The sequence below is a fragment of the Glandiceps talaboti genome, chromosome 6, assembly GCF_964340395.1.
Source record: "Glandiceps talaboti chromosome 6, keGlaTala1.1, whole genome shotgun sequence".
Lineage (NCBI taxonomy): Eukaryota > Metazoa > Hemichordata > Enteropneusta > Spengelidae > Glandiceps > Glandiceps talaboti.
The window spans coordinates 28,045,961-28,068,544 of NC_135554.1; the positions used below are offsets into that span (position 1 = coordinate 28,045,961).

The 22,584-nt window shown below is 35.9% G+C and overlaps 1 protein-coding gene across 1 annotated transcript in view; it reads left to right on the forward strand.

The window, feature by feature from the left end:
- Positions 1-22,584, forward strand: part of LOC144436142 (ubiquitin carboxyl-terminal hydrolase 24-like) — a 60,969-nt gene that overhangs the window by 29,461 nt on the left and 8,924 nt on the right. Inside the window, exons 23-47 of the mRNA XM_078124844.1 lie at positions 1,139-1,273; positions 2,165-2,355; positions 3,019-3,238; positions 3,538-3,718; positions 4,116-4,274; positions 5,568-5,802; positions 6,488-6,549; positions 7,021-7,206; positions 7,618-7,729; positions 8,466-8,610; positions 9,181-9,300; positions 12,056-12,277; positions 13,014-13,096; positions 13,216-13,354; positions 13,698-13,817; positions 14,657-14,868; positions 15,174-15,313; positions 15,824-15,986; positions 16,381-16,609; positions 17,149-17,252; positions 18,694-18,807; positions 19,592-19,811; positions 19,987-20,091; positions 21,134-21,245; positions 22,019-22,146. Of these exons, the coding sequence (XP_077980970.1) occupies positions 1,139-1,273; positions 2,165-2,355; positions 3,019-3,238; positions 3,538-3,718; positions 4,116-4,274; positions 5,568-5,802; positions 6,488-6,549; positions 7,021-7,206; positions 7,618-7,729; positions 8,466-8,610; positions 9,181-9,300; positions 12,056-12,277; positions 13,014-13,096; positions 13,216-13,354; positions 13,698-13,817; positions 14,657-14,868; positions 15,174-15,313; positions 15,824-15,986; positions 16,381-16,609; positions 17,149-17,252; positions 18,694-18,807; positions 19,592-19,811; positions 19,987-20,091; positions 21,134-21,245; positions 22,019-22,146 (3,837 nt within the window). The remainder of the gene's footprint in view (positions 1-1,138; positions 1,274-2,164; positions 2,356-3,018; positions 3,239-3,537; positions 3,719-4,115; positions 4,275-5,567; positions 5,803-6,487; positions 6,550-7,020; positions 7,207-7,617; positions 7,730-8,465; positions 8,611-9,180; positions 9,301-12,055; positions 12,278-13,013; positions 13,097-13,215; positions 13,355-13,697; positions 13,818-14,656; positions 14,869-15,173; positions 15,314-15,823; positions 15,987-16,380; positions 16,610-17,148; positions 17,253-18,693; positions 18,808-19,591; positions 19,812-19,986; positions 20,092-21,133; positions 21,246-22,018; positions 22,147-22,584) is intronic.

Here is a 22,584-nt window from a genome sequence, read left to right on the forward strand (position 1 = left end):
TTAGAGTCAGTGGGTAGATCTGTAAGTATACCAGTCTGTGTTAGATTTTAGACCCACCAGTTCTAGAGACATTAGAGTCAGTGGGTAGATCTGTAAGTATACCAGTCTGTGTTAGATTTTAGACCCATCAGTTCTAGAGACATTACAGTCAGTGGGTAGATCTGTAAGTATACCAGTCTGTGTTAGATTTTAGACCCATCAGTTCTAGAGACATTACAGTCAGTGGGTAGATCTGTAAGTATACCAGTCTGTGTTAGATTTTAGACCCATCAGTTCTAGAGACATTAGAGTCAGTGGGTAGATCTGTAAGTATACCAGTCTGTGTTAGATTTTAGACCCATCAGTTCTAGAGACGTTACAGTCAGTGGGTAGATCTGTAAGTATACCAGTCTGTGTTAGATTTTAGACCCATCAGTTCTAGAGACATTAGAGTCAGTGGGTAGATCTGTAAGTATACCAGTCTGTGTTAGATTTTAGACCCATCAGTTCTAGAGACATTACAGTCAGTGGGTAGATCTGTAAGTATACCAGTCTGTGTTAGATTTTAGACCCATCAGTTCTAGAGACATTAGAGTCAGTGGGTAGATCTGTAAGTATACCAGTCTGTGTTAGATTTTAGCCCCATCAGTTCTAGAGACATTACAGTCAGTGGGTAGATCTGTAAGTATACCAGTCTGTGTTAGATTTTAGACCCATCAGTTCTAGAGACGTTAGAGTCAGTGGGTAGATCTGTAAGTATACCAGTTTGTGTTAGAATTTAGACCCACCAGTTCTGGAGACATTACAGTCAGTGGGTAGATCTGTAAGTATACCAGTCTGTGTTAGATATTAGACCCATCAGTTCTAGAGACATTACAGTCAGTGGGTAGATCTGTAAGTATACCAGTCTGTGTTAGATATTAGACCCATCAGTTCTAGAGACGTTAGAGTCAGTGGGTAGATCTGTAAGTATACCAGTCTGTGTTAGATTTTAGACCCACCAGTTCTAGAGACATTAGAGTCAGTGGGTAGATCTGTAAGTATACCAGTCTGTGTTAGATTTTAGACCCATCAGTTCTAGATACATTACAGTCAGTGGGTAGATCTGGAAGTATACAGTGATAATGTGATATTTTTTCTTTAATATTTTTTTTCAAAGGCTGATGATAATACATCAACTTCAGATGATGGCAATTCCACACTAAATGAAAATTCACCAAAGACAATTCTAGAGAATCTTTTTAATCCTAAGAGTCAAGGAATGTCAGCTTTCCGAGTCCTGTACAATCTAGAGGTAAGGAAAATTGGCTATATTAAATAAAAGTTGAATGTTATATTATCTGTACACTGTATTGACACACATGCATACATACATACATACATACATACATACATACATATAGTCCTAACTTGCATCACTTACAAGGACGTTCTTGACTGCAGAGTAAAGTGATGAGCAGATCGTTCTCTGTAACTCTGTGCAGAATCAATATGTGTGTGTTGTAAAAACAAGCCTAACTGCAGTAAAAGTCAACAAAAACCAATGTCTATATTTGACAATAACTTTTTTTACAACAGTCTTCACTGAACATTGTTCTTACATTGGTTAGACTGACTAATTGATTATTATATCTATATGAGACGTTTTAGGGGAACAATTGAAATTTGAAAGTTGTTTTCAGCAAATTCCAGTACCTGCAAATGAAATGCCGTTAACAAGGAATTGGCTGTGTGTGTGTGTGTGTGTGTGTGTGTGTGTGTGTGTGTGTGTGTGTGTGTGAGTGTGAGTGTGAGTGTGTGTGTGCGTATGTGTGTGTCTGTGTCTGTGTCCGTGTCTGTGTGATTACATCAATCTCTCATACACAGCTAAATCTCCTGGACACTTTTTTTGTTGCATATCACTTATTTGTGACCGTTACATTTTTCTAAATTTTTCTCTGTGATTTCTCTGTAAACAGGCTAAATAAAATCTAAAATGTACCAGGGGATATCTCAAATATAGATCATGTGGTTGTATTGAAATGTTGAATTTTAGGAGTTTTACTTAAAAATGTTCACTTATGGCTGAATATGAAATTTGTATCCAGTAACATTGTCCTATCTATCAAATTGAATTTTTGTAAAAGACATTGAGGAAATTATGGAAAATAAAATACTTTCTCTCTTTAACTGAACTATTTTGCAGGTTTTAAGTGGTAAACTAATGCCAGCAGTTCAAGACATGACCTCATCAAATTCCAAAGTTTTCTGTGAAAACTTCTTGAATGCTGGTGGCCTGAATTTAGTTGTAAATGTCTTACAAAAAGATGCTATACCTAGTGATGTAGATTATGCAACTAGACAAGGCTGTTACTCTATAAGTTTACAGCTAGCAAGGTGAGTACTTATAATGTTCTTAGTACAGCAAGGCTAAGATCAGACAAGGCTAAGTTACAGCTAGCAAGGTGAGTAGTTATAATGTTCTTACCACAGCAAGGCTAAGATCAGACAAGGCTAAGTTTACTGCTAGCAAGGTGAGTAGTTATTCTTACCACAAGGCTATATTGTATATTGACACTTGCACATTATATTTCCTGAAAGTTGTCTTCATTTAGCCAACTAAAATATCAGTGACATATTACAAATTGTCTTCTTTCTATGAGACAAAGCCTAGTAGTGAGAAAACCCTTTCATTCATATTTTTCTGCTGAATGAATCAAATGTAGGGTGATATTGTGATTGTACCTTTGCTAAATTAGGAAAGTTAGGAAGTAAATTAGATTTCCCTATTGAGCATTACAACCAATGACGTAAAAGTGTACTGTCATGATGTAGAAAGAATAACTGTATTTTCTGTTTGTGTCTGTGTACAATACTCTCAGTCTGTGTACAACTTGGCTTTTACTTGATATAATAAATATGAGTGACCTAAGGGGCCTTAAGTGTCACCACAAGTCAAAAACAGATACTGAAAAGACGCACCCCTTACCCCTTACTACAAATTAGAGACAAATATTCCCATATTTTTTTGCAAATTCATTTTTTGTTTTTTCATGCTAGGTTTTTACTATGCGGTCAAAGTCTAATGGGACATAGTCCAAGTGAGACAGCACTCCATGACGATGCCATGGATACTACCAGTTGTGCAACTAGCAGTGCATCACCTGTAAAGAGTTACTCCAGTTCACCATCCAAGAATACATCATCTACAGAGAAGAATAACAAAGAATTAGAAAGTGTTACCCATGAAATCCCTTCAGCTGCAAAGTTATCTATTCAGGTAAAATTTAGCAAACTTCTGATCAACAGCCAATCAAAGAGCTGAATAGAGCAAACTACTTATCACCAGCCAATCACAGCCAAATAGAAGTATTGAAACAGTTTAGCAAACTGCTCATCATCAGCCAATGATCAAATTAGGTAAGCTCTATATCACCAACCAAACTGCACCAAAATAAATAACGTGTGTCTGTATGAATGTTCAGTGTACGTAATGGAGAGACTTATCATTCTCTTCAGTCATTCATAATGTACATAATGGAGATATTTATCATTCTCTTTATATTGCTTTTCACACAGACAATGTCAGTATCAGATTTCTCTGCCACTATTACTTCTTTCATGAGATTAACGTGGGCTGCAGCAGCTGGTCGAATTCACCTAGCCAGCTCATCACAACCCATTGGTCTAATGAAAGATAGTATCGGAGTCTCATTTTCTATAGGACCAGAAAGACGTAGGAGTCGACACAGTAGTACAGGTAATTCACAATATGAATAAACATGTACCTACTGTTAGTTTTATGTACTACTTATAAAGAGACAAGTCCTCCTTTTAAATGTATATATTATCTGATAAAACAATTGTATGCCCAACTGCTGGAAATAAACACATTTTCATAAACTTTGGGAGAGTCTTTTTTCTTGATTTTTCATCACCTACATTATGCATGATTGCCGTGAAACCCAGACTTGAAATGTGTTACTGTTCATTGGTCAGTTGAGTTCGTTACCATGGACACACATGCTCTCCTAGGAATGAACGGACATGCATATGTAATAACAATATGAACACAAATTCATAATTGTTTTTTGAAGTGAATAGATGTGTATTACACATGTTGAAGTTATGAATATTGAATTGTTTTGTTACTATAGGAAGTACAGGTAGCACATCAAGTGATCAGAGTGAGATACAGTCTCTATTTCCTGGTGTATGTGCAATACAAAGTGCAGTATCTAACAAAGACTCTAGAATAGCAAGGGAAGCCCTGGAACTACTGGTCAGATGTCTACAGCTCAGGACAGATCTATTAGGTAAGAGACACTAGAAGGTAATGAACTGTAAACTTACAGGTAAAACATCCAGAGATTGCCGAACGACTGTGCATATCATACACATTTTACGTTCCCTAAGAACAATTTAGATAGATAAGAAACAGGCTTCCCACAGACCGCTCAATACAAATATAAACAACATCATCCAACCCCTACTGATACACAGACACACACATCATCCTTGGAACAAACAAGCTATTGAAAGTTTTTTCATTGCAGGCTCAGATTTTGACACATATACAAGTGTATTGATTCAAAGTTTAGTGATATGTGTGTACACATACAGTGCCTGCTTGTCGGCAGGAATGTGGAGTTGTTCATATTTGTCATGAGTGGTCTGTCACCCACAGTGGGAAGCCTGTTTCTTATCTATTTAAATTGTTCTTTGGGAACATAAAATGTCTATGATAAGCACAGTCATTCGACAGTCCCTCAATGTTTTACCTATATGTACTCTGACAATCAAGGTCTCAGTTTAAGAGATAGATACAGTAAAACTATTATTGTTTGATGTGGAAGATTACACAAGTGTGTGATAGTGGTACCTCTGTTGTGTGGGTATAAATAACCCTGTAATCAAGATTGTGTACACATTAGAAGTCCCTAAAAATGCACCCTTCAAGATGATGGATGTTATCAGAAATTCCATTCTATCATGAGTACAATTAAACTAACATCTATTCAATATCTGTGATATCAACATGTTGCAACAATAGTTTTTAGTTTGTATTTATGTTTAACTTAGTAAACTGAGATAGTGATTGCCAGAGTACAAATGTAGTTTGTATTCTGGTTGTATATTGTTCACATATGACAGGTATGTATAACCCCCTCAACTGGGTAAATGCGACTACAACTGCGAGTCTCATAAACACTAAGTGCGACCATCTTTGCGACTGCTGTTGAGACTCTCAAAGGGGGTTGTAAACAGTGAATGAGTCAGAGTGAATCTGAGACCGTATTTGATACTGTCAACAGGCTCATAAACAGTAAATGCGACTCATTCTGAGACCATCCAGCTTCATATTATTTTGGTTCAAAACATACTGTATATTATTTATCTGTGGCAGTGTTTGTGCTGAAGTAAATAAGTGGGATTATTCCATTGATACATTCAAAAGAAGCATAGGTAATAAACAAATTTATTTCAAATAAATACATTTACTCACACAAGTGATGTGGCTAAACTGTAGTCAAAAATGCAACAGCCACCCCATTTCTGTTGTAGTGTTTATCATGTTGTTAACTGACATGTTTATTGTATCTCTACAGGTTCATTCTATAACCTTCCCTTTGGTAGTGATTTTATCATAGACATTCTGTTAGGTTCTCCTAATGCCGATGTTAGGAATGCAGCATTGGAACAATTTGACACACTCAGTCGAACTGAAGTGCGAAAGAAAGGGGTAGAGTTGCAACACCCATGTCATTATCTAACACAGGTGCTACTCAAAGCTCCAGTACCACTTTGGAATACAAGCTCCAATGTTAGAGGAGCTAGTCAGAGGTAAGAGTTACAGACGTGCTCCTATTCAGCAGTGCCAGAAATGTTTGCTCTATGCCAGCTTCACTTCTTGTTGAATGTTTCAAGTAACACTGCTATCAGTAGCAGCCATATTGGATTTGTCACTGCTATCAGTATTGGCCATATTGGATTTGTCACTGCTATCAGTAGCAGCCATATTGGATTTGTCACTGCTATCAGTAGTGGCCATATTGGATTTGTCACTGCTATCAGTAGCAGCCATATTGGATTTGTCACTGCTATCAGTAGTGGCCATATTGGATTTGTCACTGCTATCAGTAGTGGCCATATTGGATTTGTCACTGCTATCAGTAGTGGCCATATTGGATTTGTCACTGCTATCAGTAGTAGCCATATTGGATTTGTCACTGCTATCAGTAGTGGCCATATTGGATTTGTCACTGCTGTCAGTAGTGGCCATATTGGATTTGTCACTGCTGTCAGAAGTGGCCATATTGGATTTGTCACTGCTATCAGTAGTGGCCATATTGGATTTGTCACTGCTGTCAGTAGTGGCCATATTGGATTTGTCACTGCTGTCAGAAGTGGCCATATTGGATTTGTCACTGCTATCAGTAGTGGCCATATTGGATTTGTCACTGCTGTCAGTAGTGGCCATTTTGAATTTGTCACTGCTATCAGTAAAGTGTCTTTTCTCTGTTTGCAGGCTACTAGGCCAATGTAGTCAGTACTTTGATCTTAGATGTCGACTACTGGAGGGTCTGTCGAGTAAGTACTACAATTGTCTGATGTTTAAGAGCTAGGTTCGACTACTAGGGAGATTGACAATCTATTTATCAGTAACTAATAATATTATATGTTGTGTACAGTATTTGTAGGAATTGTAGTGTTATGCTGTTAGTCTTTATTTACACTGACTGGTAATTGGCATGTTTTGGTGGTTGGAAACACAATTTTTTACATAAATAGGTTTAAACAATTTTGAGTTATGTTTTCTGTCAACATTTCATCGATGTTAACTACAACATTTACTTTTGTGAGACAGACATTATTGGAATTACATAACTGTGATGTTTTCAAAAGTTATGTTTTCTGTCAAAAAATATGTTGATTTATAGGGGATTATTAATTAATAATTATTATTATTATAACAGTTATGAGTTAATTATGATTAAGATAACAGTTGATTTGGTTTTGGAGATTATGTCCATTGATATTTACAGTTTGTGTACTTTTTAGGTGCAGAACAAAAAAACCTCCAAATCAACTGTACCTCAATGTTAGATGATGAAATTGCATGGCTTGACAACTTTGACCCCTCAGAACATGATGATAATGGAGAGACTGAGGAGACTCTCCTAACAGGGCACCTTAAGTTAATGAAGACTTTATTTACATGTGAAGGAATCAACAAGAGAAAATTTGGTAAGTCTTGAAATTGACTGCTGACAGTGCTTTGTGTTTTTAGCACAACTGAACTAATATAATGGTATATAGGTGTAGTATTATTGTCTGTCTGTCTGTACATAGGTGTGTATGTATGTAGGTATGTATGTATATATGTGTGTGTGTGTGTGTGTGTGTATGTATGTATGTATGTATGTGTGTGTGTATGCGTGCGTGCGTGCGTGTGTGTGTGCATGCGTATGTATGTATGTATGTATGTATGTATGTATGTATGTATGTATGTATGTATGTATGTATGTATGTATGTATGTATGTATCATTTGTTCAGTATTAAACCTGCTGAAAGTATTTGTATACATGCAGTTGGGCTACAATGTAACACTTCTTGATCCTGAATTTAATATTTTTACATTTCTCTTTGTATTGCAGGTAAAACTTTGCTTAGCAATCTTTTGAATGAGTTTCTGTTTCCAGCTTCTAAACTGATTCTAGTAGGTACAGGCAATCAAAAACCAGTATCTGCGCTGGACTTTGTACCAAAGTAAGTTTACACTTCAGATCTATACTATAACAGTGGTGAAATATGTTTCCCACCATTCACTAATTCCAAGATTTGAACCTTTAGAATGCCATGTAGCATGTGACTGTATGACTCTTAGCCAATCCAAGCACAATAATATTTCCCAATGAATGTATATACACTACTGTAATCTACTTTCACTTTATGGAATTCAGGAATTTTCAAATCCAATGTTTTGTTTTGTTTCCCCATGCACACATGTTAAATGTCTGACATTTAAAAACACATCGGCTAAAAAATGTGAGGAATAGGTTTAGAACAATAATAACAATAGTAGATGACTTATTAAAACAAATATGTGATTGCTAGCTAAAATGGTCAGATGACTGTCAAGAATTTGTATAACAGTTAGATATGAATACAGAGACAGACAGACAGACAGACATACAGACAGGGAGAGATACAGACAGACGGAGAGAGACAGACAGACAGACAGACAGACAGACATACATACAGATGGACAGACATACAGACAGGGAGAGATACAGACAGATGGAGAGAGAGAGAGAGAGTCTGAGAGAGAGAGAGAGAGTCAGAGAGAGAGAGAGAGAGAGAGAGAGAGAGAGAGAGAGAGACAGAGAGAGAGACAGAGAGAGACAGAGAGAGACAGAGACAGTTGTAAAGTGTTATGATAGGACCAGTGCTTGTATGACCTCAGACTATAAGTTTAACAAACATTTCTTATCTTGTTTTACAGATGTTCAACTGTAGAATCACGAACTGCTGCATTTGAAATTCTAGTAGTTCTAGCTGATGGCTGTTTAGATAATTTACTAGAGATCTCTAAACAAATACTCACTATGCATCACCAACAAGACCCATCATCAGCCAAAGAGTGGGAGGTCAGTCTAACACAATTCATAAAGTTTCTTGTATTTGTTCATTTTAGCTAGACCTATGTACATTCATTTTAGCTAGACCTACATACATTCATTTTAGCTAGACCTGTGTGCATTCATTTTAGCTAGACCTGTGTACATTCATTTTAGCTAGACCTGTGTAACACTTTCATATGAACCAAGAAATTATTCCATATTAGAGTTACTAGCTAAATTGTAATATCCGAAATCTGATGATATCAGCTATTTAATGTCTGAATAGATTTGGTAATCCCAAATGTCAAATCATCCACAAGGCCAACAATCACAGCAAAGACAACAAATAAGGCAAATTTAAACCAAGTGAGAATGGATGTCAGATTGTGTTCAACACTAAAACCCATTTTTCTGGGGTATGTGATAAATATCTATAAGTTAGATACATCTTTCATGTACACATGCATCCCTTGTGAATGTAACAACTCTATCTGTATTGTTTAGTGAAAGTTTATATACATGAATGAAATTGTTGTCCAACCATTGTAATCCTTCTATAGCATTGGTACAAACATGATTTATTTTGCTTGATTCCAGTATCTTCCACCAGTAGCTGGAAAGCCGTGTCACCACTTTGTAGGTTTAAAGAATGCAGGTGCTACATGTTATATGAACTCAGTTATACAGCAATTATATATGACACCAAAATTACCAGAGGTATGTCTTGTTTGTATACCACTGTCTCTGTGTTTGTGTAACACATCTGTGTGTAGCTGTTGATGTGTCATAGATAGGACTGTGTGATTGTATGTTTTACAGATAGGCTTTGTTTGTTATGTTTATTAGCTCCGCTGTCAGCGAAAGCTGAAAGCGTAGCTTTAGGTATAGGTGGGTATTGAGGTATAGAGAGTAGAGTGAATCATAGGTGTCCGTCAAACTTTTATATTTTTACTATCTACTCCGGAAGTGACAGTCGGAATTCTTCGATATTTGGTGTGCGTGTTCCCTGGGGGGAGGCTATTCAGATTTGTTCATGCCAAGTTGATCTGTGCCATTTTCAATTTTTTATGATTTTTTTTCATAAAATGTCATTTTCATCAACTCCTTGAAAACCTCTTATTAGATTGCTTTGATATCTGGCGTGTTGATGCGCAGGGGGTAGCTTACTCAGATTTGTTAATTTCAAGTCAGCACATCCTCATTTTTATTTTTTATGATTTTTTTTTTGTAATTTGAAAAAAAAATGAATATGTTAATGAGCATAATGACCGACGCCATATTGGAAATCAGTCGACGAGACTTTAAGTAAACTGCCACTTTTCAAAAGACACTATTGACTCAAACAAGCAATGTAATATGTGCTATAGTCATAATTCTACGCATTGGGCGCCCAAATGACAAGCGTTTGTTCGAAACAGGGTTGTAAACTTCAAATCCAATTCTGCACCCTTCTACATAATCAGCCAGTCCGCAACATCCTCATTTGCATACTCTATCCTGATTCGACCAGAAGCTGTAGGTGACCTCATTTGACCGAGCGATTTTCCACAGCAAGTATCTTGAGTATCAACACAGGACGTTCTTGGTACTCACTAAAATCACACTTCAGACCCACTATAAAAGTGTGATGTTTTCAGATAACATGTAACTTGTGGTTAATTCTATATTGTCGTGCAATTTGGAATGACAGTGAACCAGAATTCAGACAACTTGCGTAAGGAAGGGCATGCCAGGCATGCGGTTGAAGTTATGGCCGACAGTTCACATGTAAAGTTAAACGACATGAACGTGTCTTGCCTTTCCAAAATGCAAATATTTGGCAAGTAAAAATAATTAAAATAATTACAACTTTAATTTGGCTTCAGACTTTGCATTATGTTTTGCGTATCTTTCCCCGTTTTACATGTAAATCCGAAAAGGTTCTCTCTCATCATGTCATCAGTGTCAGTGATCATACCGCGCGGGGCTGCTTTGAGTACGAGCGAAGTGAGGCATGTTGAGGTATTTTGTTGAGAATTATAAATATTGCGAAATGTCAAGTACAAGGTTTAAATACAATGGAATGATGAAAAAAATGGCAGAGTCTGCTGACAGGCGCCGGTCACAAGAAACACTGTGAATTAAAATATCAGACGATGTATGTATTAATCGCCGACAATCCACCCGTATGCACGAGGGACTAACCCGGAAGCAAGTCGTTGTCAGCCATACGTTACAGTGGTAACATCGTCCGAGAAATCGCCGCGTTCAGAGTGTCATTATTCACAGAATTGTTGTTTTCGAGTGAAAACCCGTCTTGAATTGTATAACTCTAACAAATGAAGACATGTCAAGTTATATTTTGAAAGTTGTATCGCTAGTTTGAGACGATTTTCTCACGTACTATAGTACTATCGAGGCTTACTTGGAAGTAGTAGGACCTTACTCCAGTTCATCGGGAAGTTTAGCCAGTCCGATAATTCTTTCTGGTTTAGTTTACAACACTTTTGATCACGCAGATTTTGTTATTGTGATGAAAAGAAATAAAAAAAAGATCATTTCAACCATTTCGTTGTGTTTTCTTTGTGAAAGGTAACCGAACATGAACGAGTGTTACCACTGTAACGTATGGCTGAGAATGACTCTCTTCCGGGTACTTGAGATTGTCGCCGTACGGAAACTAAGATGGCGATTAATACATTTCTACCCTATATATATCTACCACAACTAGTACAAGTTGAATGTTGTTGACTTTGTAAATTTGTTAGAAAATTGAAATTTAAATTGCCTCAAAATTATTTTAGATCCCTAGTTTATTTCATTCATCATTAAAATTTTCCAGGGTTACAGCTGTAAGACACTGGAATTATTTATAGCCAACCTCAAAATCCTCTTTTTTTCTTTTTCTTGTGTGCATTTCCCAGTCATTTTTTTCTGAGATTTTGTGCAATTTTTCATAACAGTAGATTTTTGTCATAAAATGGTGACTATGGTATAAAAGTACAATACATTACCAACTTCTGTGTAAAATGTGTTTTGTAGTGAGACATCATATGAAACCACTAACCAATTTATTGCATCGCTAAAACAAAACTGCATAGTGAAGAGCTGAAGACCTGAACCACTTCTACATGTCACCAAAATAAAAAATTAAATTAAAAAAAAAAACAGCGGAGCTATTCTGACCGATAGGTCGCTTGTAATTCACATATTTTCCAGTATGGGCATTTCTAAAACCATACTAATTACTTAAATTCCTCCCAGTGACAACTACACTTCTATAATTGTGTAGAAATATTGTCTCAACAAAGGTAAAACGCTTTTAAAAAGAATAAATAAGAATAACAATGATAAAAAATGGGTTTCGACTAAGATAGACATATTATACAAATCTCAGTGTGAGACCTGAGTAAAATAGACACAAACTAAAACACTGGTTTTAAATGTGAATGTGGTTTGTACTTGACTCATCAATTACTGTTTTTACCTGCAGGAGTTATTGAGTGTTGAAGTACCTGAAAACCCTGAAGAGAATGTATTCTATCAGATCCAGAGAGTGTTTGGTCATCTGATGGAGAGCAAACTACAGTATCATGTACCTGAGAAATTCTGGAGGTGTTTCAAACTATGGGGCCAACCTGTTAATGTTAGGGAACAACAAGATGCCTTTGAATTCTTTACAGACTTAACAGATCAACTTGATGAATACTTAAAGGTGAGGTCTACTCCACAAGTTAAACTCAAAGTTTTAGGTGAATGTTTAGTACTTCTACTCCACAAGTTAAACTCCAAACTTTATGACAGCCCGTCAGTTTGTGATGGATTACTACTGACGTGCGCCATTTGTTTGCGCTTCAACCACTATGGAGTTGAACCATAATTATTAACACCTTGAGTATTAACGGGATTGACTAGATAGTAGATGGTATAGTATGAAGATAACATAGTATGGAATATGGTCCGTCAGGAACTAGCCTACACTTCCAGTAACAAAGGGGACTTGTAAACATATAATACAGAGGAGATTAAATAAACAGACATTAAATTCATAAAGACATACTAGGAGTATAGTTGAACTTTGTGAAATATGTTGCACTACAATGCTCTCAGATTACTAAGATAGACACAAAACTAAAGCTGTTGTTGTTCAATGTGGTAGATTATACAAGTGGATGATACGTTGTAACAGTGCTTCTGTTGTGCTGATATATTCACCTTGTACTCACGATGCGTGTACGGTAGTGTAAACACTGGAAGTCCCCAAAGTGTACACTTCAAGATCATAGAAGTCATCAGAAATGCTACCCTACTATAAGCATTATTAAACCAACATCCATTCAATAGTATGTGTCTACATCATGTGACAATAATAGTGTTAGTATGTGTCTATCTTTTTAAACTGAAACCTCCATTGGTGCTCATATTTATTTTACACATACATTTTGTTTCAGAAACAAAATCACAAGGAGCTCTTCAAACCCAAGTTCCAAGGAATATTTTCAGATCAGAAAATATGTAAAGACTGCCCTCACAGGTAAGAATGTTTGAACTTTTGTTTCAGCTTATGCACATACTGTAATTGTCACTTCTTTCATGTAGAAAGCCTACTATATATATTCAAAGCTATCATAAAATTGTTCTCTTTGTGTACAGGTATGAAAGGGAAGAGCCATTCTTTGCTTTGAACTTGACGGTGAAAAGTCAAAATCTTGAGAGTTCACTGGAGCAGTTTGTGAGGGGAGAGATCCTTGAAGGTGACAATGCATACTTCTGTGAGAAATGTTCAGAAAAGGTAAGAATTGAACATATTGAGAATCTACTACTGACGTGTGAAATGGTCCCCCACCCACCAACCATTATCTATCAAACAGGGGTGCTCATATATTTATTCCCCCCCCCCCCCCGAGGAATACAATCAAGACACTTTGTATCAAAACCTTGCCACCTGTCTGCCCCCACATACACACGAATTGATGTCTCCCCATTGTTTCCTAGTGTCAGACTAATCCATTATCTATCATACAGGGGTGTTTAGACGTATATATTATTATTATTATTATTATTATTATTAGACTTTATTTAAACTCGATAGACTGTTGAGCCAAAGGCTCTTCTCTATTTATTTTTCTCCTCAGAGGAATACAATCAAGAGACTTTGTATCAAGACCTTACCACCTGTACTTGTCATACAACTAAAGAGATTTGGCTATGACTGGGAAGCCAACAGAGCATTGAAGTTTGATGACTACTTCCAGGTATGTACATTATTCAAATCAACCAATACACTGATTTAGAGATACATAACTGAGATTATAACTAGCTATGCTGTCAGCCAAATACAAACCCAATGCATTGAGTAAATTTTATTGTCAATATATTGTAAGATTGTTAATAATAATGATTTTTATAAATCCAAATAAACTGTGAATTTGTTGGTTGCCACTGAGTAATACCATAGTAGTGCCAAAGCTTGAGGAGAATGGAGTAGATAGGAAAAACCTATGCTGTTAGATAATAATAATAATAATGTTGGTTTCTTATATAGCGCTTTCCCACTCCGTGCTCAAAGCACTTTACAATTATTACCCCTGGCTCGGATCAGAATGGCACAACGGCCCTTTAGTCTTCCTCAACTCCCCGGGGAGCATACAATCCATTGCAGCCATTTAAGCGCATAGGATTAAAGCCTTCACATTGCAACCTACATCCTACCAGGTCCCCAGTTATACAGCTGGGTTGACTGAGGCACAGTCGTGGTTCAAATCTTGCCCAAGGACTTTAGCCACTCAGAAACAAACAGCAGGCAGCGACGGGGCTCGAACCTGCAACCTGTAGATTCCAAGTCGGTCACGCTAGCCATTCACCCATCATGACTCCACTCCAGATAGAGACAAATTGTTGAAATTTGAGCTCCAGATAAGTATCTATAGATATTGGGATATTGTAATGTTATCTTGTAATTGCTGAATGCAGTGCACCCATAGTGTAATATTGATTACTGGTATAGACATTGAATCAAATTTCTACTTGTTGGCATGTACATTTTTTCAAAAATGAAGAAAAAAAGTTAATTTGTGTTTTCATCTGTTGCCAGTTTCCATGGGTACTCGATATGGAGCCATACACTGTGGAAGGTGTTGCTAGGAGAGAAACAGAAAACATTGAAAACAACAACGAAACTGAGGAGAAGACAAACAAAAGCTTTAGAAGTTCAAACTATGATGATATGTATCAGTTAGTTGGTGTGGTAGTACACAGTGGACAGGCCAATGCTGGACACTATTACTCCTATATCAAAGATAGAAGGTGAGATTACCATATGCAAACATACATACACACACACACACACACACACACACACACACACACACACACACACACACACACACACACACACACACACACACTCATACATACATACATACATACATACATACATACATACATACATACATACATACATACATACATACATACATACATACATACATACATACATACATACATACATACATACATACATACATACACATAATGTGACATTGACAATAGCACACTCTTTTGTTCAGTAAAGTACACCATATTAAATTAAAATGTATATTATATTTCAGGAGTACATCAATAACCAATCCTACTAAAGGTAAATGGTTCAAGTTCAATGACACCATTGTGGAGGAGTTTGACATGAATGATGGGACACTAGAGGCTGAGTGTTTTGGTGGAACATACAGGGCCAAAGTTTATGACCAGTGTAAGTGACTTTGTTTATAGCTTTGTTTCAAGTACAAATCTTGATATTGGACAGTATATTGATGATTCTGAGAATTAATAGGACAGTCAAATATAGTTGCTTTGGAATGGTAATTAAGAAATGAATCCAACATTTCAATCCATCTACTACAGACCTTGATCACATAATTATTCAATTGATCAAACTAGTCAAAGTTAAATGTCTCTCACCGTTGTCAATTTGTACCACCAACCAAAGCAACACTCTGTGCACATTGTTAGTGCACCAAAAGGACAAATACCGAAAGGACAACTCTGTGGCACAATATAACACAGCATGCACTTGTGATTAGGACAGGTGTTATACTTATACAGAGGAGTTCAAATGATCCCGCAATGTCAGATTCAAAGAGCCATAGACAGTGGAGGGGTGTCTATGAAAGAACACACTAAAAGTGATAAGACCACTAGAGTTTGGGATTTTCTACTTTGAATAAAATTTACAAATACATAAATATTTGTTTGTTTGCAGCAACTTCTTATCCAGAAACAAGGCAGAGGTACTGGAATGGGTACATATTATTTTATGAGAAGATAGAGGGTACTAGAACCCCTGAGCCTTCCATTAGAAAACCACCACCAAGAGCCATGCGAGCTGCCTTACTCAAACATGACAGTGAGGGTGATATACAAATGTAAGTACTGCAGGGTATAATCACAAGACCAAATAATTTAATCATTCCCTCCTAGATAATTTACATTCCTTAGATTAGTCCACTTTAACATGAAAATATGGAATTTTGAAATTCAAGTGTTTTGGTTTCTTGTGATGTTAAATGTTGAAATTTGAAGGAAACCGAGAAAACATGATTGGCCTAAGAACATCAGTATTATGATTGTGAGAAAAGACTTTCATGGCAACAAGTTAGTGTTCATACAGTAGTGTGTCTGTCTAATGGTTAAATTTCAAGCTTATGTTAGGGGAACTATGAAATGGAGAAGCTTGTATCCCTTGCCAAACTAGTTTGTGTCGGCAATATTATTTCATGTGTATGTGTCTGTGTGTAATGTTTGTCTTGTTTCCTCCAGTGTATCAGAGCAGAGTTCACCTGAGTCATCACCTCGCCATGACTCTGATGGACTATCCATGTTAGCAGCATTGGTACGGAAAGGTGAAAAGAGAGGAATATTCCTGGATCAGATGCCAGCGAGCGTACAACAAGAAATCCGGGATGCAAATCTCCGGTTTATGAAGAACAAAGGAGTATTTAATGTGGAATATTTCAAGTTTGTCAGACAGCTAGTCTTGTGTAATGCTGTAAGTATTGCATACAAGTAAATTTAATATAGATATTGGTTCCACTGCTGTGAGGGAGTCTAGATGTTTAAGATATGTATTCAGTGTATTTCAGTGTAATGTTAACAATATCTGACTTTTCTTGATTTCTTTCCATCACACATTGATGGACAACATTTAAACACATTCATTTTATTCCATCACAAAGTGACTAGAAGTACATTGTACAATTTGAATGAGAAATGAGAGCTAACAATTGTTGTGGTAACCAAGGACATAATTCTGAGTGAACTAATCAAGTCTCATGACCAGACACATGTAAAATAAATACACATTTATACCAAAGTTAGAGGGTTAGAGATTAGGATTTGACTCCCTAGCAATCATCTTATTTGTATATCTGCAATGAGTTCTTTATGTGTCCTATATATACATTCTTACTGTACTTCTTCACCCTATTAACAAATACCAATATGAGTGTCTTCTCTGTATGTGAGTATAACAATTGATATGTAAATACACATGTATTGAACTTTTTCTATTTTGTGTTTGTTTTGTAGAGGAATAAGAACTCTAGTCAATTTGATGAGATAGTTGTCAGCAGTCTTCAGTTAGCTATACAATTCCTGTTTAATACATACTTCAGAACTAAGAAGAAACTCAGGTATGTATATATGTCATCATTGAATAGTTACAACCTGTAATACACAATCAATGTGATACCACTGGTATGTATATAGTCTGTAGTGTCATCACTGAATAGTTACAACCTGTAATACACAATCAATGTGATACCACTGGTATGTATATAGTCTGTAGTGTCATCATTGAATAGTTACAACCTGTAATACACAATCAAAGTGATACCACTGGTATGTATATAGTCTGTAGTGTCATCATTGAATAGTTACAACCTGTAACACACAATCAAAGTGATATCACTGGTATGTATATAGTCTGTAGTGTCATCATTGAATAGTTATAACCTGTAACACACAATCAAAGTGATATCACTGGTATGTATATAGTCTGTAGTGTCATCATTGAATAGTTATAACCTGTAACACACAATCAATGTGATACCACTGGTATGTATATAGTCTGTAGTGTCATCATTGAATAGTTATAACCTGTAACACACAATCAAAGTGATATCACTGGTATGTATATAGTCTGTAGTGTCATCACTGAATAGTTACAACCTGTAATACACAATCAATGTGATACCACTGGTATGTATATAGTCTGTAGTGTCATCATTGAATAGTTATAACCTGTAACACACAATCAAAGTGATATCACTGGTATGTATATAGTCTGTAGTGTCATCATTGAATAGTTACAACCTGTAACACACAATCAAAGTGATACCACTGGGTTCCAAAATAATGTATAGCATTCATATCAAGTTTAAAATAACACTATTTCAGTGGCTTTAATTATGAGCCCAGTATGTAGATACTGTAATTGTAATCAATCTGTAAACAAATTTAAATACTAGACAGGGTACAAAGCAAGTACATGTGTGATGACAGTGTCATGGTATGTAAACTAAATATGATCACAGTTGTGGCACTATCTATATCATTCACTTTGTACTTGATGTTGACAACATTGTTTTATGAATTGACTATACACTTGAAGGAATATACTGACTGGCCTTATTTGGAAATCCTATTATTTTACACTTTACTAATGCTATGAATGGTACACTGTGAAATCTCTTGACATGGGTTTGATAGGTTTTACATGTGATTACAAATTTATTTCTAGTCACTTTACTGTCATGATCTCTAATAGTCTGCAGTATCATTCTGTCATCACCACCTTTGTTGCTGCAAGAATGAAGGGTTATGAACTCCAGGTTTATAGCTATGAAAGGAAATTTCCTCATGTTGAGATTTTTGCCAAAACAAAAAATTAGCATTTGTTTCCCAAACCATGTTTGACTCTATGAATTGAAAATTAATTCCATGATCTATGCTGCTATTTTGAAAATTGCATTATTGTGACAATGCCTTCCAACTTCCAAGGCTACTGTATAAATTATGGAAGCAACAGATAACATTATCATAAATTCTTATCTTTATTGCAATGTTTTATAGGTTGGAGATTGGAGAATGGTGCACTTCAATAGAAACTATTGTTTCACAGAGTAAGAAGGCATGTTTCTGGTTGATAGAATACTTGGCAAGTAAACAAGGAAGTGCATATATCAAGTAAGTTATACTAACATTGTATTACATAAGGCTGTAAACAAGTAACCAGTACATTCATACATATTTAAGTGATTACATTACATACATACATACATACATACATACATACATACATACATACATACATACATACATACATACATACATACATACATACACACATACATACACACATACACATACATAGATACATACATACATACATACATACATACATACATACATATACACACACACACACACACACACATATACACGTACATTCAAGTGAAGAGATGGAAAAACAGACAGACAGACAGACAGAGACACACGTGCATGTGTCACAAATGAACAAGAAATGATATCAACATGAACTGAGGTACACATGTAAGAATTATTTAAACAATAATGTACGCCCTCCCAGCCCATAATGGACGAAAGCAAACTTTGAAGACATAATGGGCGAGGCGACAGCCGAGCCCATTATGGAGTGCAAAGTTTGCTTGAGTCCCATATTGAAGTCCCATATTCCTGAACTGAAAATAGAGTTCTTCTATTGGAAATATGTGTGTTATTATAATACTTTCATTTCTGTAAATCTTCTATCCTTTAAAGCTACGCATAATCGTTGCATGGTAGCCTCAGTGGTCTACCAGCTATAAATTATGGTAGCCCCATGACAAGAATTGGTAGTCTGTGGACATGGGACTACTGTTAAATTTGAGTCCTGATGTCTTGTGGTCTCGATGTCCATGAATTGAATGTCATCACACTTAACACTTCAAATTATTTTTATTTTCACCAGACCATTCCTTCTAGAATGTCCCACCAGGGAGGTGAGGATAGCATTTGGTAAGATCTTGGAATGCACACTACGTTGTTTCTTCCACCATGGGGGTAATGCACAGGTGAAGGAGTTTGATGAATTGGTGGAGATTCTACTAGCCATGCTAGACAAAGATGTACCAGATAATTGTAAAACGTGTACACAGTATTTCTGGTTACTAAATATGTATGTACATATGGTAAGTGAAACTGACAATTGGAAGACTTGTACACAGTAGTTTTATCAGATTTTTCTCTTTCTGTTACCATGGTTTCCCAACCTTGTCAAAAACAGTATGTAGCTTGTATACCAATATTGGATACTCATTTGAAAAATTGCTGACAAATTATGAATTTTGTGTTGATATTTTACAGGGTGTGAAGTCATGCCAACACTTGTTCTCTAGGAATGCTTTCCAACGTCTTCTAATGTTTCTGTTGGGACCCTCACCAATGACAGGGCGGGAGCTATCTCAAGATGTAAGTAACTGAAGTATTGAAGTTTTATACAGAATTTTACTGGTTTCATACCACATCCCATAGTCAGTGTATGTATTTGAAAGAAATTTTTTTCAGACATCTAATGTGCATATTATGAAAGTTGACTGTGTTTCTGTAGGTAGAAGCCTGTCATACATTTTATTTTACAAGCCTTGCAACAGTTGTTTAGAAATGTTACTGATGAGAATGTCATTTTAATTAATTAAAACTGGCTTTGTAGGTACTTAAAAGTCTTCTCCTTATCACACTATCAAACTGACATACATGTACATTGATACAAATAGTGAATGCCTCTGATGTAGATTCCTGCCTGTTCTTTTCAGTTGTATATGTCTGTCAAAGTTAGTCATATTTTGTATATGTCTGTCAAAGTTAGTCATATTTTGTATATGTCTGTCAAAGTTAGTCATATTTTGTATATGTCTGTCAAAGTTAGTCATATTTTGTATATGTCTGTCAAAGTTAGTCATATTTTGTATATGTCTGTCAAAGTTAGTCATATTTTGTATATGTCTGTCAAAGTTAATCATATTTTGTATATGTCTGTCAAAGTTAGTCATATTTTGTATATGTCTGTCAAAGTTAGTTATATTGCCATATACCATATGACTTATTTTCCCAGACAAACACAAATGTTGTTATTTTGTATCAATGTATGTCAGTTTGATAGTGTGATAAGGAGAAGACTTTTCAGCACATACAAAGCCAGTTTTAATTGTCTATTACTGATAAAACTATGTTCTGATCAGCAGCATTCTACTACTCATAAAACTATGTTCTGATCAGCAGTATTTCTAGACAACTGCTGCAAGGTTGTACTTGAATTTTTCATGTAAATTATACTCAAATGTAAAAGGAACCACACAGATTACCTGATTTCTCTTTCATATGACCAGATTTGTGAAATTGCCTCAAAAACATTAAATTTATGTGTAGTTAATTATCTATCTAACTATCTATTTATCAATTATGGCCACCTAAATCTCTGACCATTGTAATTGTGTGCATTATCTGTTTGTAGGATGTAATGCAGAGACGATGGACATCTTTACAAACTAGGGACTTTGGTCTTTTACATTCAACATTAGCAATACTAGTTCTACACTGTGATATATCATCACAGAGAACAACAGGTAAGGAGGACAAAGACGATGATGATGATAATGACGTTGACAACGTGGTGACAATGATGGGGATGTTGCTATGACAACAACAATGACAATGATAATTATTATTATAGGTTCCTGGTATCCAATCATGATGCTTCCTGGCACTGTCCAATGAACATGTGATAGATACGTTCTCTGGAAAAAGTGGGTCTTAGGTCTTATTATTACTTGTTATTGTTCAAGATGATAAACTACCACATCACATTCAAGTAGGGGAAGTGTACCTGGTTCTTCCCTCATATCAATCATTGCCAAGAAAAACTGTTATAAATATTCACTTGTATTCCCGGACAATCCAGAATGGCATCTCTTGCCATTGTCCTTTCAACAAGCAAAGATAATAGACAGTTTCAAATCTGCCCTCTCCAGCATTGATATCACTGATCTCATAGATCTTGCTCACCTGAACACGGGTGAGATCTAAAGGACGCCATCAACGTTACGTCTGTGTGATGATAATCCTTTCGGATGTTTACACAGTATAGAAGTAGAAGTAGAAATAACGAGTCTGTTATTTGTCAATTTTGATATTGTATGGTTATCGGTTAGTAGTCAGTTCCAAAGAGTTACAGAAGCGTATTAGATGAATGATCAATCACCATAGCAACTTTTATAACTATTTTGTTAGAGAAGAGTAATTGCATTATTGCATTGCTATCTTCTGTACAGGAATGATTAACATAGGAAAATGTAAATGAATGCAATATTTCTAATTTCTTATTTTCTGTATATTATAGATGGTAGTGACTTTACTCCCAGACCTCCACGATGTATCAGACAACCCCAGTCTTTGCTGTCACTACCTGAGGAAGTCAAAGTGTTTCTCTTCCAACAGCAACACGATACATTTAGATATGTTAGAGAGGTAAGATTATGCAACCACGACTCCTAAGTGCGTATTCCCTTCAGTGTAAAGTATATCTCATGAATATTCATTATTCAACAATGAATATATTATTTCTGTTGACTCCCCCCATGAGGAAATGGCTCACAGTACTCAAGATACCCCAAGATCAAGTTGATGTTTCTCTGAAATTGCAACTACAAAAATTAATGTAATTGTAGGTGATGTAAAAATTGGGAAATGACTCCTTATGAAAATGCTTTTATCTCCTGGAGTTGCGTTCCCCTTTAAGTGCTTACTACCTTCAAATAAAACAATCACAAATATTTATATGTTCTGCTATTACATATATGCATATTTGCTGACTCCCATAAAACAATGCATGCCCATGGCAAGGACCTCCACTGAACAATGAACAAAGAACAATGCCCAGTGTACATACAATTTAAGCACTTCGTC